General features: G+C 35.1%; 1 protein-coding gene across 1 annotated transcript in view; it reads right to left on the reverse strand.

The window, feature by feature from the left end:
* npm1b (nucleophosmin 1b) overlaps nt 1–17,164 on the reverse strand; it is a 54,720-nt gene extending 37,556 nt beyond the window's left edge. Inside the window, exons 1-7 of the mRNA XM_056472217.1 lie at nt 17,068–17,164; nt 16,646–16,728; nt 14,972–15,091; nt 7,107–7,200; nt 6,621–6,718; nt 3,163–3,254; nt 1,678–1,735 (exon numbers count right to left, since the gene is read on the reverse strand). Coding sequence (XP_056328192.1) covers nt 1,678–1,735; nt 3,163–3,254; nt 6,621–6,718; nt 7,107–7,200; nt 14,972–15,091; nt 16,646–16,728; nt 17,068–17,116 — 594 coding nt within the window. The 5' untranslated portion in view covers nt 17,117–17,164. The remainder of the gene's footprint in view (nt 1–1,677; nt 1,736–3,162; nt 3,255–6,620; nt 6,719–7,106; nt 7,201–14,971; nt 15,092–16,645; nt 16,729–17,067) is intronic.
* Nucleotides 17,165–20,464: the final 3,300 nt, after the last annotated feature.

The raw sequence follows: 20,464 nt of genomic DNA on the forward strand, positions 1-20,464 counted from the left end.
ATGTTTAACTGAGCAAGTAATTTTTCACAGTATTTTCTATAATATTTTTTCTTCTGGAAAAAGTCTTAATTGTTTTATTTCGACTAGAGTAAAAGCAGCGTTATTTAAAAAAACATTTTAAGGTCAATATTATTAGCCCCATTAAGCATTTTTTTTTTTCAATCATCTACAGAACAAACCATCATTATACAATGATTTGCCTAATTACCCTTACCTGCCTAGTTACCCTAGTTAAGCCTTTAAATGTCACTTTAAGCTGAATACTAGTATCTTAAAAAATATCTAGTAAAATATTATTTACTGTCATCATGGCAAAGATAAAATAAATCAGTTATTAGAAATGAGTTATTAAAACTATGTTTAAAAATGGGTAGAAAAAATATTTTCTCCGTTAAACAAATTAGGGGAAAAATATACAGGGGGGCTAATATTTCTGATTAATAATTCTGAAATATGTGTGGCACGTTGTTAAAAACACTATTAGGACACATTTATTTCACTATCGAGATAAAATTGCTTATTTTTACATTGTTTAGAGCAAAATTATCACTACATTACATTCCAGATAGAGAGAGAATGCAACTATGAAAACAGACATGAGAAATGGACGGAAAAAAGACGATAAAGATGGCACAAGACACTTTGGTTTTTAAAAGCGAAGGAAAGAATATAAAGTGCTCATGAAGCTGATGGGGTGATGATGCTGAGGATGCTGAAAGATTCTGAGTCTCTCTCTCAGGAGGAGACTGGCACCTGCTGGTCACTCTGGTGTTCACTTCAGGACACAGTGGGAACATGCAGAAATGTTCCAAAAACACACCACTGTTCCAAAATATGGCGTCAGGAAGATTTTTATTGTACAGAAACCAGAAACAACTAAAAATTGGAGTTATCCTGGAAAACGCAGCTTTGCATCACAAATACTTTGCATTTTAGAATATTTAAATTAGAAAATATAATTTTAAATTTAAAATAGTAGTATTTAACAGTAACTACTATTACTAATTAATAATAAACAGAAATAATAATTAACAGTGATAATTCACAATATCACACAATTGCTATCTAGAAAATAAAAAATCTAATCAAATCAAATACATATATATATATATATATATATATATATATATATATATATATATATATATATATATATATATATATATATATATATATATATATTACTGCGAATTATTCATTAGTGATAGAAATTACTGTTAAATATTATTATTTTCTAATTTAATATATTCTTATTCTTTTCCCAGCATGTCTGATAATATTTTTTCTTCTGGAGAAAGTCTTATTTGAACATTCTTACAGAACAAACCATCGTCATACAATCACTTTCCTAATTACCCTAACCTGCCTAGCTAACCTAATTAACCTAGTTAAGACATTAAATGTCACTTTAAGCTGTATAGAAGTATCTTGAAAAATATCTAGTAAAATATTATTTACTGTCATCATGGCAAAGATAAAATAAATCAGTTATTAGAAATAAGTTATTAAAACTAATATGTTTAGAAATGTGTGGGCAAAATCTTCTCTCCGTTAAACAGAAATTGCGGAAGAGAATAAACAGTGGGGCTAATAATTCTGACTTCAACTTTGTTTTGTTTTTTTGGACCAAACTCTTATTCTCACGATATTTTAAACAAAAAAAGCAGGAAAACTTACTTTTTGAGTGGATTTGACAGGACTCTTTACAGCAGGCTTTTCTTGCTTGTCATCATCCCTAAAGATAGATGAAAGTAATTTGTGTGCGAAATATGGAACTACATTGGCATTGATAATAAGTCACACAAAAACAATGTAGCTAACTCACATGAATGAAACCAAATTCACGTGCACAAAACATGTATTTTTATAAAGTGGACCAAAAAAGAGTTTCAAAAATTGTCCCAAGACAAGAATGGGTGTTGTCTGTAGCTTTAAATGTTGACTATTATATATACATATATATATATATAAATAGTGCTTGACATTAACACCTGCCAAATGCAGGTAGATTTCAGCTGTGATGGGTTAGAAACCCACACCCACTAGCTGCTTTGGCCGGTTGAAAATAATTTTTAAATTGTAATTTGCTTAAAAGCAAAGTTCGACAATAACACACAGCTGATGTGATGAGTGTTTAAATGCTTGTGCGCTCCAGTTTCCTTGTGTGAAGCAACCGTGCCTGAAAACGCAACTGATGCGATCGTAACTGATGATCCCCTAGAAATAGCCTGGACAAAAAGCGATGCTTGCATTCAAGAGTTTGAGATTCTTTTAAAAAGTGGCTTTGTGTAAGCAGCAGAGGTTGCCACTTTTGCTTTAACCATTCTTTGAACAGATTATTAATGGGCCTAATATTAACCGCGTACAGGTGATCATCTTTTCATTACGGCACAAGGTATTCTTTTACAGTTTTTTTTTATTATTTGTGGTTGAATTATCATTCTTTACAATAGCATTTATTTAATAGGAGATTCACTTCCCATTTATTTATAGTTAACTGGTGATCTGGGACCTTTAGCCAGGACAGTCTGCTGTTCATACTTCTAGATACAGAACAATAATTATTTTTATAATGTCAGTTGTTTGTTTTTTTTTAAAAGAAAAGTTTGGTTGAATAAAAAGTGTGTGTATACAGCTATATTTTGCGTGTTTTGATGCTCATGTGAATGTGCAAACTTTATTTCACATGTGAATCGCCCTGGATTTGTGTGTGTGAGTGTTTTTTAAAACTTTCCTGATAGCGAACAATTCTCACAGGTCACTCTTTAGCCAATCAGATGAGACATTGTTCAACCAATCATACCTCACAGAGAGTGATGTAATTGAGGTACTCCTCCCTGCACATTGTTTGTGCAATCTGACATAAATTAGAAAGGAAAACACACACAAATCCAAGGTGATTTACACGTGAAATACAATTTGCCCATCTATTTGTGCAGTAAAAAAACTTTTTGTACACTGTTATACATTTGTAAAAGGAGTTTAGCATTTCTAAAATGATTTTTTTGAATATATGCACTTTAATTTTATGCATGTAAACTGTTTTTGTGACTATATATAGATATTTTGTCATATACTTTAAATGAACCTTATTAAAGTAGTTTACTGCGTGTAAAAACTTTCAACAAAACACTTTATAACTGAACAAACTTGAGCTCTCACTCTTCATCATCATCATCATCTTCATCATCATCATCATCATCATCGTCGTCATCGCTGTCTTCATCCTCATCTGAGTCCATTTTCAGCTTTTTCTAAAAAATAAATAAATAAAAATAAATGAAAATAGATACCACTATTAGAAGCAGAAAAATAATCATATTAGATTATTTTAAAACTGTATTCATGCAGTTAAATTGCTTATTCTTATATTTAATGCAATGCTTAGTCTCCATTTTATGAAAGTAATAAGCACCAAAAAAATAAATAAGCATTGCAATAGTTTTTTGGCAAGTAAATCACATCCTTAAAAGGATAATTTGACTGAAACAAAAAATTCTGTCATCATTTACTCACCCTTAACATGAATGCAAAAGAAGATATTTAGAAAAATGTTGAAAACCTGTAAACATTGACTTCCATAGTATTTGCTACTATGGAAGTCAATAGTTACTGGATTCTAACATTAAAAAGAAACTCATAAATTATGGAACCACTTGAGGGAAAGTAAATAATGAGTACATTTTTCATTTTGGGGTGAACTATCCATTTAACCCTAGTAAAAATCACTGGAAGTGACAGCATCTCATGGCTTGCTGCTTTAATAGGAATTCTGGGATCATTTCAACACCCTGACAAAAGATTTCAAACAAACTCTCTGTGTATCACATTGACGGCAAGCTGTTGCTTGTCTCAGACACTTATCTGGAGGATTAAGTGTATATTGAACAATGTGTCTCTTTATTGAGATTCCATAAAAGTCAACAGGGAACTTTCACAGATCTTTTTTACAGTTTTCTGGACACCTTGTTGACACCCTAATTTCTTAAGAACAAAAGAAAAGGACAACCTGTTCCTGTTGTAGTTTTTTTTCCTAGAACAAATATCTTAACAATTGTAAACCAAAAAAAGAAACAACATACATATACTGTACAAGTCAAAATTATTCGCCCTGCTGTAATTTTTTTTATCTTACTCATCAGCAACTTACAAATACAGCTGAAGTCAAAATGATTCGCCCTCCTGTGAATTTTTTTTCTTTTTTAAATGTTTCCCAAATAATGTTTAACAGAGCGATTAATTTTTTACAGTATTTCCGATAATATTTTTTCTTATTTATTTCATTTCGGCTAGAATAAAAGCAGTTTTAATTTTTGCAAAACCAAATTTGAAGGTCCAAATTTTTTGCCCCTTTGAGCAATTTTTTTCATTTGTCTACAGAATAAACCACTGTTATACAAGTATTAGCTTAATTAGCCTAACTTGCCTAATTAAACTAGCCAAGCCCATTATATGTCACATTAAGCTGAATACTAGTATCCTGAAAAACATCTAGTAAAATATGATGTACTGTCATCATGGCAAAGATAAAAGAAATTATTAGAAATTATTATGTCTAGAAAATTGTTGAAAACTTTTTTCCCTTAAATAGAAATTGGGGGGGGGGGGGAATATCCAGGGGGGCTAATATTTCAAGTGGTTTGAAAATGTTGACTTCTGCATGGAAACAAGGCACCCTGTGAGTCCCATAAAAGAGTGCTTAAGTTACCAGAAATGTCATGCAATACATATTGTTATGAACCATACACTGTTTTTTTCTGTATGTTCTTTCTCTGTCTCTCTCTCTCTCTCTTTTCTCCTCGTCACTTTCATTTAGATACCGCCTACATTCGAAACACTATTGGCTGACAGGACTGTCAATCATAATCACTTTTGTGATGACATGTATTCCCTCTGCCAATCACGATCTGCGCAGAGACCTTTAAATCGGAAGCGGCAACGGGAAGAGATCAGCTGTTGTTTGATGTTTGGAGTGTCATTGTCTGATTGTGGTGTCTGACAGTTTTAGCTTGGTAGTAATGCTGACTTGATGATAATCTCATCATCATTGTCATTTTCGTCTGCTTATCTGGGCCGGGTCGCGGGGGTAGCAGTCTTAAGAGAGAATTCCAGACTTCCCTCTCCACAGACACTTCCTCCTCCTCGCCCGGGGGTGTATCCCGAGGCATGCCCAGGCCAGCCGAGAGACATAGTCCCTCCAGCATGTCCTGGGTCTTCCTCGAGGCCTCCTCCCGGTGGGACATGCCAAGAACACCTCTCTAGGTAGGCGTCCAGGAGGTATCCAAAACAGATGCCCGAACCACCTCAGCTGACTTCTCTCGATGTGGAGGAGCAGCAGCTCTACTCCGAGCTCCTCCCGGGTGACAGAGCTCCTCACCCTGTCAATAAGGGTGCACCCTGCCACCCTGCGAAGGAAACTCATTTTGGCCGCTTGTATGCAAGATCTTGTAGTTTTGGTCATGACCCAAAGCTTATGACCATAGGTGAGAGTAGGAATGTAGATTGACTGGTAAATCGAGAGCTTTGCCTTTAGCCTTAGCTCCTCCTTTACCACAATGGACCGATACATCGCCCGCATTACTGCTGCTGCACTGATCCACCTGTCAATCTCACGTTCCATCCTTCCCTCACTGGTGAACAAAACCCCAAGATACTTGAATTCCTCCACCTGGGGTAAGGACTTTCCTCCAACCTGGAGATGGCAAACAACCTTTTTCCGGTGGAGAACCATGGCCTCGGACTTGGAGGTGCTGATTCTCATCGCAGCCACGTCAAACTCCGCAGCAAACCGCCCCAGTGCATGCTGAAGGTCCATGTTCGATGAAGGCAACAGAACAACATCGTCTGCGAATAACAGAGACGAAATCCTGTGGTCCCCGAACCGGACCCCCTCCAGCCCAGAGCTGCACTTTGAAATTCTGTCCATAAAAATTATGAACAGAATTGGTGACAAAGGGCAGCCCTGCCGGAGGCCAACATGTTCTGGAAACAAGTTTGACCTATTGCCAGCAATGCAAACCAGTTCACTCGATTACGTATAATGTCTCAGACACCGCCTGTAGTCCCATTTAGCAACTTGATAGCAACTGTCTTTTAAAAGAAGTGTTACCGATTTTAAAAAATCAAGTGTGATGTAACTGATGTGTTTTATGTCGTAGAATAAAACGTCAAAGTATCTTCAGTTTGTGTTACCCATGAACCTTATTTAAGCGATTTAACTGAAATCCCTTTGAAAAAAACCCATTGACTTTGAGACAAGGGAACTAGAAGTGCTAAAATGCTAACTCGCTTCCAGGTTTTTGCATACAAATTGTCGTCATAGTTCCTCCACTCTATTACATTAGTTTTGTGCTTGTACATATTGTAAATATATGGTTTGTGAGAGCAAGAAATCTTTTGCGGTGGTAACTTGTTGTTCTGTGTTTTTCTTGTCACCTTTTACCATTAGTTTATTCTTTTGGTCATCTCAAACTTGCTCCTTTTAAATTCCTAGACATATTTCCATCAAGGGTTGTGACAATATCTGCACCAATAAATTAATTTATATGAATCTATTTCACTTTTTATCCACTTACTAAAAGCTTCATTTGTTATTTAAGGTGAAGTTAAGGACAGATTACCTGAGGCACTTTGGCGAGGGTCATGTTGGACGGTCTCTTCACCGGTGAAGTGTTGTTCTCCTCTTCCTCCTCATCCTCATCGTCTGACTCCTTCACACCTGAGCAAACCACAGAGATGGAGACATCAATAATCTGATGTCTATAAGTGGCAGGCCTAAATGCTAACATCCACAGAACAGACCGACATGCTGAAAGTGTCTGAACAGCATGAGCAAAACATATGGAAGCAATTATACAAGCATTAATGGAGTCGTATGGTCATTTATAATTCACTTTTGAGAGTGTGTAGAGACAAGAGAGAGAGCGGGGTCAGATTAGTCCCATGGACACTGCAAAAGGTAGAAAGAATCATTCCATCACAGAGAGATGAAGAGCAAACAAGAGAGGCAAAAGACACACGTGGGAAATGGTCTTCCTGAACTATTTGTCTTGAGTGCATGTGTTCGTTTCTTTTTTAACCAATGAGAGAAGACAAATGGTACTCACTCACAAAATGCTGACCGCTGATGTAGACCGGCCCCCCTCCGGACTGCAGTCGAAAGGACACAGGAGGAGTTACCTCAAAACCGCCCAGACTTAACTACAGAGGAAAAAGGGAAGGATCTTTATCAACAACACAATGGCAATGTAATTAGCAATGTGCACAGCTAGTGTTTTTCAGCCAACGATAAACTTCTGGTGAAAGGTTAATGTGACTATTTTCAGTTGCATAACCTTCCTCTTACTGCATTGATGTTATAATGTAGTTAAAATACAATCAGTTAAATAGACTTAAGCATTTATTGAATTTTTCAAGCGTAAAACGAGATGAAAGACTGTGTAAATGCTAGTACCATCAGTAGCAGCAGGCTAGTGCATAAACTCCATTGAAAATACTGGGGATAATATACACTCACTGGTCACTTTATTAGGTACACCTGTCCAACTGCTCGTTAACGCAAATTTCTAATCAGCCAATCACATGGCAGCAACTCTGTGGATTTAGGCATGTAGACATGGTCAAGACGATGTGCTGAAGTTCAAGCCGAGCATCAGAATGGGAAAGAACGGGGATTTAAGTGACTCTGAATGTGGCATAGTTGTTGGTGCCAGACGAGTATTTCAGAAACTGTTGATCTACCGGGATTTTAACGCACAACCATCTCTAGGGTTTACAGAGAATGGTCTGAGAAAGAGAAAATATCCAGTGAATGGCAGTTCTGTGGGAGCAAATTCTTTTTTAATGCCAGAGGTCAGAGGAGAATGGCCAGACTGGTTCCAGCTAATAGAAAGGCAACAGTAACTCAAATAAGCACTCGTTACAACCGAGGTATGCAGAAGAGCATCTCTGAATGCACAACACATCCAACCTTGAGGCAGATGGGCTACAGCAGCAGAAGACCACACTAGATTCCACTTCTGTCAGCTAAGAACAGGAAACTGAGGCTACAATTCGCACAGGCTCACCATAATTGGACAATAGAAGATTAAAAATTGTTGCCTTGTCTGATGAGTCTCGATTTTCTGCTGTAAGATTCAGATGGTAAGGTCCAAATTTGGCATCAACAACATAAAAGCATGGATCCATCCTGCCTTGCATCAACAATTCAGGCTGGTGAGGGTGGTGTAATGGTGTGGGAGATGTTTTCTTGGCACACTCTGGGCCCATTAGTACCAATTGAGCATCGTGTAAACACCACAGTCTACCTGAGTATTGTTGCTGACCCTGTCCATCCCTTTATGACCACAGTGTGCGCATCTTCTGATGTCTACATTCAGCAGGATAATACACCATGTCATAAAGCACGAGTCATCTCAGACTGTTTTCTTGAACATGACATTGAGTTCACTGTACTCAAATGGCCTTAACAGTCACCAGATCTCAATCCAATAGAGCACCTTTGGAATGTGGTGGAATGGGAGATTGGCATCATGGATGTGCAGCTGAAAAATCTCCAGCAACTGCGTGATGCTATCATGTCAATATGGACCAAAATCTCTGAGGAATATTTCCAATTGTTGAATCTACACAAAGTTTAAGGCAGTTCTGAAAGCAAAAGGGGGTCCAACTCGATAATAGTAAGATGTACCTAATAAAGTGGCCGGTGAGTGTACATTTTCATATTTTAAAGACATGGAAGAGGAAAAATGGAATTTAATGCCGTGCCTTTTGTCCAGTCTGAGAGCCACTTTACATCGTATATCAATCAGATAGTGAAGATCAGCGATTTGTAATGAAATCACATTTTGTAATGGCAAAAGTAACATAAATGACTACACATCAAAACACGTTCTTTCTGTGCCAATTCTGCGCCAAAAAATTCAGATGATAAATAATTCACAACAAAAACAAGCAAGATGTCTTTCCAAGGAAGAATTCACGACTAGGATTCGTCCTGAACATTCCATGCCAGTACATCTGAGACAGGCCTACAGCTAAACATCAGAATTGCGCAATTGGAGAAATACAAGCCACGGCCAAAAATGTTGAATGAACATTCCAGCGCGCCAGGCAACGGCCCTTGCATCGATGGCAACCAGATGTAAACAGCTGAGGGCGCGATGGTCTGCTTAATGCTTTAAATGACAGCTATTGAACTGTTGCAATTACGTTGAATGGCAAGCAATCCCTCACGTCCAGAATCATCTCAGATGATCCGTTTCAACACAAACGCTGACTGATGAGCTGATTGTCTCTAGAGCAATCCAGACAAAACCGCCTAATTTCGCTACAATTATTGCTTAGCATTTTTTTTGAGTCAGTTATGCTGGGAGTATAATCCAAGATCTTACATTCATCACCGAAATAACAATAAATAAGGACTTTAAAATTAGGAGTTAGGATAAACTGGAATCAGCGCCCTTTTTTTTTCCATATTGGGACGCAGTTCCTAGAGAAACAAAATATTGCATGAGAAAACAGTGGGCGTGGCTTATATTTTCTCCTGCAAGCTGATTAGATGTAGTAAAGTAGACATCTCATTCAGGAAGATCGGTTTTAGGTAAGAGGGATTTAGTTATTACCATAGACTTTAAAATACATGGACGTAGTACCCGTGACGTCACCCATAGGTGTCTGAAGAGCACAAAAAGAAGCTACAAGTAGGCGCGGCCAACCGTCGCCATTTTGTTTGCGCGTCATCGCACCCACGGCGGGATACCAAACAAGGGCAAAGAGGCGGAGAGTGAGTGGAGTTACAGACACCTGCTGGTACTTTGCTTAGACCTGGCAGACAGACTTTACTTTGGGAGAAATGCTTGATACTATATTACCTGCGACTCGTTTGTGTTCTGACCACATGTGCTTGGCTGTACACTATATCAATAAAGTGTTTAGACTTTCAAAAACACTGTAGTATTACATTGAGCCACTAAGCATTGTTCTTATGACGTTTTTCTACAGGAGGAAAACGCGAATTACTTCCAAACACTTCAATTATAGTCTGTGTTAGTAAATGCAAGACTATTGATGAAATCCAGGCATAACACTGTATGATAACGCTTCAGATGACTGTTCTAGAGCCTACAGCTAATCAATCTGTCACATTCTGGAGTGCTTTACAGCTCTAAAGAACATCATAAATGATAAATGATCTTAAATAAAACAAATACATTTATAGAGATAGTATACAAGTATATAACTCTACTCACATGGGAAACGGAAACCATGTGAATGGTTTGTGAGCACAATTAAATGCACACAGCATCCCATATCATCTGATAATTGTAAGAAATAAGTCCAAAAGGCAGCTGACTGTGTAAAGCCACATAAAACAAAACAAAAATACGATGAATATGCCGAGATCAGTGGCTAATCTGCCGAATTCAGCTGAGGTGAAGTGACGGCGACCAGCGAGACCTAGCTGTCACTTAAGTGGCCACGCCCTTAATTATGCAAACTTAATATAACCTAATATAAAGGAAATGGATGAGTTATAAAAAAATTCACCCCCCTCACAGTTGTCATGGAGGGTAATAATAGCTATATGAACCAAAATCGTTCTTTGTACCAGGCTGTAAACACCTTTTTTTCTGCTGTAAAGTTGGCCATTCTAACAGTGGGCTAAATTGCAATTTGCTCTATTATGGAGCCAGGACTAGCGGAATTTTGATGAATTGCAGTTTCAGTTACTTCCGTATTGGCTTCCCGATGGAGAGCGGGAGGTTGCCGCTTGGTTATTACAACCTAAAACAGTGTTCCTCAACCACTGGGCAGCGGAACGCTACTGGTCCGTGGATCAATTGACCCTTCGCTAAGCCACACCCGAAAACCACCACACACCAATCATGGCTTAGCAACTGTAGCTACATGCAGGTCTGTCAAGCTTTCGAGTGAGGGAAACAAGCCAAAGTGTTGTGCATATGGATTTTGCAGATCTGATATCGGATATCCTTAAAGGTTTGACGGGGTAGAGTTTTTTTTTTCCTTTCCTAAACCATGGAGAAATGCCAGCGTGGATCAAGCTCTGTGTGGGTGCTAAATGAGAAGGGTTAGGTTGGTTTTGTTTTTGATATTCCTGACTCATTCAGTGATCGACAGAAATAACTCACACACCTCTTACCCTAAGCAGATCTAAACTGTGTTTCCTACAAAAACGCAAAGCAGGTTATGTTTCCCAGCTGTCTTTTTATTTATTTATTTTTATCGCTCGATATTATGAGCACTGCTCCGTTTAAGCCCTCACAATAGTAGTCATAATAATAGCAATCATATTCCCATCTGTTTCAAGCTACAAATATTTGAAATTACATATCAACAGAACAAAACAGAGATGTGATCACAAACTAAGCACTTGCGATCAATATACTTCACCCGCAGCTGTTTTTCAGCAATTTATATGCCTCATGTCCATGTCAGAGCTACAATTCACTGATGTTTTCCTCAGTCTTCTAGAGATTTAGTCATTGGTGATGGCGTTATACTGGATTAGTGTCTGCTTTTATATTTGGTGTGGGATTAATATTTGCTGGTAGGAAAAATCTATTTGTTCACTTCTGCTATTTATACTTTGCATTTAAATTTATATATTTTTCCACTGCAAATTAGAATAGAAACTGTATAAAAACACACAAACATACTGACAGTTATAGCTACTGTAGATTGTTATGCGTCAATGATGCTAATATTTGGCACAAGTCCATCAATTTCCCCTTTCTGGCTGTTCTTTCTATGAATAAATTATGTAAAAGCACTGTCCATGCGTGTTTCCTTGTCGACTTGTCACGCTATATTTCATTGCACAACAATTAGTCAGGCTTTTTGGCTAAAACAGGGTATGTGCAGGAATCCTAAGGGTTATTTCAATACATTTTTAAGACTTTTTAAAGACCTTCTCAGAATATTTTAAGACCTCATGACCCCTTAAAGTTGTGATCAGTATCAAACCTTTAACTTCGTAAACAGTTGTTAAACAGTTGTACTTGAATATATCAATAGAGCACAACCATGCAACAGAACTGAGATAAGCTCGGAAGAAACAGCTTAAAAGAATAAATTTCGTGGTTGTTTCCAGCGACAGGCTTCAGCCAATGTTTAAATTTGTCTTTCTCCAACCAGGAGTACACAAACGTACATTTTCCCATCTGGTTCGCTCTATGGTTTCGCTGTCACATCACCTTCATGCATTTGTCGCAAATTATGTGACATCACCCGGACGGAGGAGCTTGGCCGGACGCGCCCCGGCCTGAGGAGGGATCGAGCACGCCGTTGTTAATATTAAGAGGAAAATAAATATATTTATGCTTTTTTTGGAGTCAAACATTTTGGACAATGCTTAAACAAAATTTAAGACCTTGTTAAAGCGTGATTAAGACTTTTTTATTTTCTCATAAATTGATTTATCAACTTTTAATACTTTTTAAGACCCCGCAGACACCCTGTAAAAACAAATAACTGTTTAATTTGTTATTATTAGATTCTTTTTAAATTTCATCTATCCTGCTGTGCATGAACTAAGCTGCTGAATGGTCAGCGTTCAATTTTGTTTAAATTATTTTCTAATCGGTTGCCTATTATGTTATGAATATACCCCTGTAATGCATACTTGAAGTTTTTTCCTCGCCGCTGTCGCCACTGGTTTGCATGGTTCGGGATCTGTAGAGCTTCACATTGATGGGTTCTTCAGTGTTTGGAGCCTCAGTAGTGATTATTAAACCACAATGAACTCTAGACTGAACTTAAACTTTAAAAACTGAACTACACTGTTTCAATTTACTACAATTTATTCTTTTATGTGAAGCTGAGTCTGAACAATCTTTTATTTTGAAAAATGACCGTATTCTCTTGATTACATCTCGATCACTTGAGCACCCAAATTTAACACAAAAGCAGCAAAATGAGTAAGAAACAGACGTCTTTGGAAAGTTTCTTTGCAAAGGGGAACAGGCCCAGTGAAAGGCCCACAAACTGCCAAGGAATGGATCCACAACTCATTTGTCAACAAATCAGGTGAATCCACCATCTCTGTGCAAGAAGATCAACTGCTGGAGATCGTAAAATGATGGTGGCCTTTTGTCGTCTGTTCGCATATCAAGTTCTTGCAAGTTCGTTATTTCCATTAAAGGTGTGCATCTTGTGCGCGCAAGAGGCGAGACGCACTCGCACCTACCAGACGCACCCAGTTGAATGAATGCCGCGAGCACACTGCGAGTAACGTCAAGAACTGACCAATCAGCTTCAGCTTGTATGGAATATACGTATTTCAGTATTTCGGTCGACTAATTATCTCAGACGAACACTGCAGTGATTTGTAATTTTATCCATAAATAAATCGCTGTATCAGAGCGATAGCAATGTTTTGCCAGCTTGTCATCCTCTGAGAAAACAGTTGATGGTCGCCTAGCAACCTAAGAACCATCGCTACCAGGTCTGCTGTAAAATTGTCAAGTGTTGACTCGTCCACGGTGATAAAAAGGTTAAGGACCACTGACCTAACAGACACCTCCTCCTCACCATTTCTATTTGTTGTCAAAACTGAGGGGCGTAATTAAGTATTTTAGCCACACCCAATTCCTCAAACAGGTGTAATCTGAGAATTTAATTGAAAAAAAAAACAGGAAGTGCATTTTTAGATTTCAATTTTAGATTACAAAGGCAAACAATGTTTTTTTTTATTCTTAATGACATGCACAAATGAATTGTTCACCACAAAACACTGTGAGCTAAGAAAATCATATGGTTAGTTTTGTTTTCATTTGTACTTTAAAGATCTTAAACTCCACCCACTAATCTACTCATGCCAGAGCACAAAGAGTTGCAAACACATTCGCATTAAGCCATAAAATGCAGATTCCTCCCAGAGCTCTTTGGAAACGCTCATATTTTCCGTTGCTGATATAAAACAGAGGCGAATATGTGCTGATGTCATGGAGCGCTCCTCGCCTTCCGTCCTGATGATGCAACGCAGGCCCTGCCCCTTCCAAAAACAAGCTGTCAATCACAAGTTGACCAGCCTCGGCACAGCTGGAATTTTTATTAGACGCATTCTCAAAATACCACGAAACACCCAAACATGCCACAGTATAAACTAGATTCATGGTGTTACCGAGGGCATATTAACACTTGACAGATAGGGCTTTCAGCAATATTAGAGTACTGCAGATGACTGTGTTTACAATAATTAAGCGTTCACAACTGAATTCAATATAACAGAATGAAGAATGAAGTCCCATTAATTAACTAACCATTATTATGGTACTTATTATTTATTTACTTATTAATAATAATAATTCCTAATAATAATAATAATTCTTTAATACTATTTCTTTATTACATTTATTTACATTTTAGTATTGACTTGGTACTAAAACATGGTACTTTTAACAACACAAACAAACAGAGCATGCAAGAAAACTTTTTTGGAAAACAATTTTATAATGTTTCTTTTATTTATTTATATGATATTTCAATTTGTTTATTTAATTTTAGAACAGCGCTTTGCAAAATAATTATCAGAAATGGAGTGTGACTAAAAACGAATTTGTCTCGGCTGAACTAAGTATTTTAGAAATCAAAACAGTGGGAAAGATATTTCCATTTGTGTTTCTATATATATATATATATATATATATATATATATATATATATATATATATCCAGACCTAAACATACCTAATAACAAAAAAAAAATAATAATAAAACACTAAATTAACTAAACTCCATACTGTTTATGAACCCTTAGATTGGTTAAATTATTATTTTTTACAAACCCTTACAAAGAAAAAGCAAGTAATGCGTTGAAATAAATGTGCCACATTAATAGTAAAAATAGTAATAGTAAACCTGATTTTTCTTGTATAGCATTTAATTTTTTTACACTGTGCACAGGTTTATGATACAAAAACCTAATAGAAAAGGAGTCTAGAACACTTACAGAAGGCAGAACGGACGGTTTCAATACAGCAAGAGTGATTTTGGTGGTTTTGCCATCGTAAGTCAATCCCTCCATCTCCACGGTGTGGAATTTATCCTCCGCCTCAGCACCCAAACACACCTGAGAACACAGGTGAAGAGGTGAGAGATGTGGTAATGCCAGTATACAGACAATCAAAACAACTTCCAGTTGAAGTCAAAATGATTCGCCCTCCTTTGAATTTCTTTTTTTTTTTTACATTTTCCAAATTATCTTTAACAGACAACTATTTTTGGGGTGCAGACAGAAACTAGAATAGCAGCATCATGAGAAAGTTTAATTCTTGAAAGTACAATGTTTACATCTTGCATTTTATTTAGCAATATCTTTTTCATTTTATGTTGGACCTGCAATCGTTAGTTTAGAAAGTGTTTTATTTTATTAGTATTTATTTAATGTCTATATTTTTAATAAAACGTTTGCCCTGAAGTTCGAAATAAAGGATGAATGATTGAAGTATGATCACATATGAATGAGTAGATTCCTTAGTACGTACCTTAAAATGTAAAAAAAAAATGAATAGTCCTTTACATATGGTCACAGATTTATTTTATCTTTGCCATGATGACAGTAAATAATATTTGACTAGATATTTTCAAGACACTTAAAGACATTTAAAGACTTTAATAGGCAGGTTAGGGTAACTAGGCAATTTATTGTATAAAGATGGTTTGTTCTTTAGGCTGTCGAAAAAAAATATATATAGCTTAAAGGGGCTAATAATATTGACCTTAAAAACTTTATAAAAAAATTAAAAGCTGCTTTTATTCTAGCCAAAATAAAACAAATAAGACTTTCTCCAGAAGAAAAAATATTATCAAACATACAGTGAAAATTTCCTTGCTCTGTTAAACATCATTTGGGAAATATTAATAAAAAAAAAAAATCAAAGGGGGCTAATAATTCTGACTTCAACTGTGTGTGTGTGTGTGTGTGTGTATATCAGAATTATATATCAAATATTATTTACTGTCATCATGGCAAAGACAAAATAAATCAGTTATTAGAAATGAGTTAATAAAACTATTATGTTTAGAAATGTGTTGAAAAAAATCTTCTTTCCATTAAACAGAAATTGGGGAAAAATAATTCAGGGGGCTAAGGGCTAATAATTCTGACTTCAATTGTATGTATGCATGTATATATATATATATATATATATATATATATATATATATATATATATATATATATATATATATATATATATATATGTGGTTAATTAATTGAATCTACAGAAATGGTAGGCTACTATATCACGATATATATCATCATAAGGGTCTGAGATTACTATTGAGGTAAAGTTGGTTTTATATTCGCACATTCGTTCAGTGACAACTTGTGACACGCTTCCTATGTTGTTTACCATGGTACTTTGAATATTCAGTCTGAAAGCGCATGCAAGTACTTGTTGGAAACAACATCAGCACTATTTATTTGACTGTGAACATTGTTGTACTTGGATAGTCACTGGCTGCTAATATGATTTCACTATTTAGAATTTGCAAACAATACTTTTATGAAATTATAATATTAAGTAGAAAGCCCGAATGTGTGAATACAATAACAACTGTACCTCAGTGAGATTACTTATATGGCGATATTATATTTTTGTCATATATTCATCTTCCTCACCGACTTGAGTGACAGCTGATGTTCAGCCTCATCATCATCCAAGTCAATTTTGTGCTCTTTCTTGTCAGCTTTCAACGAACAACCTACAGGAAGACAGCAAAACTAATACTTTATTCAAAAATGTTGCAAACACAAGGTAAACTTTAGAAAACCCCTCTTTTACAACTAAGAATCCCACAAAATAAACAGCATCCTTTATAAATAGCAAATAAAAACATGAAATATGACTATTCTAGCCCATAATATAGCTTTTATAAACAACAGATTAAACACAAAGGCAGAGTCAATTCATGTGGCTAGCTGCATTAGCCACAACTCTTGTATTACAGTGCAATGCTGCAGTAGAAGCTTGTCGTATGATTGCATATTACGGATTATCGCATATATATGATTATGCAACGTGTGATTTTAATTCAGCTCACCAAACAAATACATCTGGGGTCGGCTGAGGTCTTTAATGTTATCCTCCATTTTTGCGCGCACAGAAGGTCCTGTTAAACGTAGTTCCGGCGTGTTGATTGACACCAAAATGGACGAATGAGAGTGCAGGAGTAGGCGGGCTTTCAGAAGCGTCGTCCAATAGTACGAACAGTCGGTGATAAAGTAAACCCCTTTGTTTTTTCTTTTTCTTGCGTCCACTACCTTGTTTGTCCTCCCGATGGCGCCATTTAATAAATATCCGCTATATTTTCCTTGCAAAAACGCCAAATCTCTTTTGTCTGCTCAACCACATCATGCTGATTGGTGTTTTGTACGGTGATGAGTTTAATTAGCTGTGTGGATTTAGGCAATTTTACATGCAACCCATATGATAAAATGATAGCATTATAATTACAGCTAGCTATTATTATTTTTAGTAGTAGTAGTAGTAGTAGGACGAGGAGGAGGAGTTGTAATAAATAAATAAATACCATAATAACGGTTAGTTAATTATAGGACCTCATTGCAAGCTTTTACAGTATTATATCATATTTAGTTCAGTTTTAAACAATTATTGTAAAAGCAGTCATCTGCAGTATTCTAACACTGCTGAAAGTGTTATAATGTAGAGACAAAGTATTAAAAATTATAAATTTTAACATTATTATTATTATTATTATTAATATTTATTATTAGTAGTAGTAGTAGCAGTAGCAGTAGTGGTAGTAGTATTCGTAATAGTAATAATAATAATAATAATAATAATAATAATAATAATAATAATAATAATAATAATAATAACAATAATAATAATAATAATAATAACATAAATAAATAAATAAATAATGGTTAGTTAATTAGTTACAACCTAATTAGTAATAGTTGGAGGAGGAGGAGGAAGAGGAGGAGTAATAATAAATAAATAAATGAAAACTTAAAATAATAATACATAAATGAACAATTTAAATAATAATAAATAAATAAATAAAAATAAAAATAAATAAAATAAATAAATAAATAAATAAATAAATAAATAAATAAATAAATAAATAATGGTTAGTTAATTAGTGGGACCTCATTGCGAGCTTTTACAGCATTCTATCATATTTAGGTCCGTTTTAAACACTTCATTATTGTAAATGCAGTCATCTGCAGTATTCTAATATTGCTAAGATTGTTATAATGTAGAGAAATATTATAAGCAATTATTAATTTTAAGATTGTTATTATTATTATTATTAGTAGTAGTAGTAGTAGTAGTAGTAGTAGTAGTAATAATAAATAAATAAATGAATGAATAAAAATAAATAAATAAATAAATAAATAAATAAAAATAAATAAAAATAAATAAATAAAAATAAATAAATAAATAAATAAATAAATAAATAAATAAATAAATAAATAAATACCATATTAACGGTTAGTTAATTAGTGGTACCTCATTGCACAGTTTTACAATATTATATCATATTTGGTTCAGTTTTAAACACTTAATTAATATTAATTTAATATTATATTACAATTATTGTTCAAATTAAATGTTTAATTAAAAAATGATCTTTCATTAAAAAGCTAATGCTTTGTCGATGAAAACAATCAACATTTTTTCAGTGAATAATAAGTTTTTTCTTATAAAATAAAAGTATTTATATAATATACATTGTATACATATATTATTTTTTTCAAGGAGAAACCCAAGAGAAGTTTCAAATCTGGAGCTTATCTAACAAAATAACTTAAAATAACAGTCCAAAAACTAGTGCACCAAAATGTATATGTTACAGAAAAAAATTAAATACAAATTTTAATAAGAGGAAAAATCAAGAGAAGCAAAAAAAATAAATAAATAATGAAAAAATTTAGTTGAGATTTTGATGTTTTTTATTATTTTTATTTTGCTTGAATTTAATTTGTATTATCTAAATTTATTTTGTTTAAAAGCACCACAATACATTGCCTATAGTCACTGAGAAATGGATAAAAATTAACTTTCAATATGGGGTGTACTCAATTTTGTTGAGCACTGTAGCGCTGAATGCTGAATAAATGTGCTGTAAATTAGTTTTAAACAAACTGAAAAGTCTCAGCTACCTCACTACTACCATTAAAATAGATGTTCTTTCCAGAAATGTACAATAATAAATACAATCATATTTGAAAACAAGTCATAACAAAATACAAAAAGGACATAGCCATGTATACATAAACAATATTCATTCATTCATTTTCTTTTCAGCTTAGTCCCTTTGTTAATCTGGGGTCACCACAGCGGAATGAACCCCCAACTTATCCAGCATATGTTTTACACAGGATGCACTTCCAGCTGCAACCCAGTAATGGGAAACACCCATGTATACATCTGCTTTATACACTTCGAAGCAGAGATTCGGAAGAATCGGTTCACAATACTAGTAATGTCGAAGCTTCGTTTCACTGAATCGCTCTGGCAACATGCGCGTGACTGTGCTCAGTAAGCCATGGTGTCGCTCCTCAGCTATTTATTAAACCCTTCAGAGGCTTTGCTTGATTTTCTATTTACAAGAACAAAGCTTTTTCGTTTTGTTAAAGGTGACAGGCATAAAAAAGGAGGAAGATAATCGCTTCCACCTTCATGCAGGCGCTTGGTGAAAAGGGACATCTTGAAGAAAACACTGCCAAACAGGCAGCACTTTAAGGTGAGTGACCCGTATACACACATACGCACGCACACACTGAGGCACAGCCCAAAACCCATGCATACCTCTGTGAGGATCTCAGCCTTTATCACAGCTCTCTGTTGTCTCTGGGACCTGTCAACACAATGCTTAATAACATTCACTTAAACAATTCTTTCTGATAAATGTACATAAAGAGAAGCTTTTAATAGCTTAACTTCTGATGCAGTTTCCTAACTTATATAAAGTTTGCATGATTTAATATTGGATGTTATGTCTGTTGATCAGCTTGTTTTCATGATCAAAGCTAATATCTTGACTACATTAATGAAATCAATTCTCTCTAGCTATAAAATGTCAAACTATCCCCCAAAAAATACCAATCAAAGAGAAAGTTCACCCAAAAATACAAATTAACTCACTATTTACAAGTGTTTACAAACCTTTGTGACTTTCTCTGTTCTGGTGAACAAAAAAATAAGATAATTTGAAGAATGTTGGAAACTGGTAACCATTGACTTCCATAGAAGGAAATTAAATTTATGGAAGTAAATGGTTACCTGGTTTCCAGTATTTTGTCAAAAAATCTTCTTTTTGAAACTGGTTTTGCAAGTAAAGTGTGAGTAAATGATGAAAAAAGATTTTTTTTGAATGAACTATCCTTTTAACATTGTCAATAAAGTCAGCTTCATATTTAATACATTTATAAGGCATAGTTTTAAAAAGTAGTTCACATTTGGGTCTA

This window comes from Danio aesculapii, chromosome 14 (genome assembly GCF_903798145.1).
Source record: "Danio aesculapii chromosome 14, fDanAes4.1, whole genome shotgun sequence".
In the NCBI taxonomy this organism is placed as follows: domain Eukaryota; kingdom Metazoa; phylum Chordata; class Actinopteri; order Cypriniformes; family Danionidae; genus Danio; species Danio aesculapii.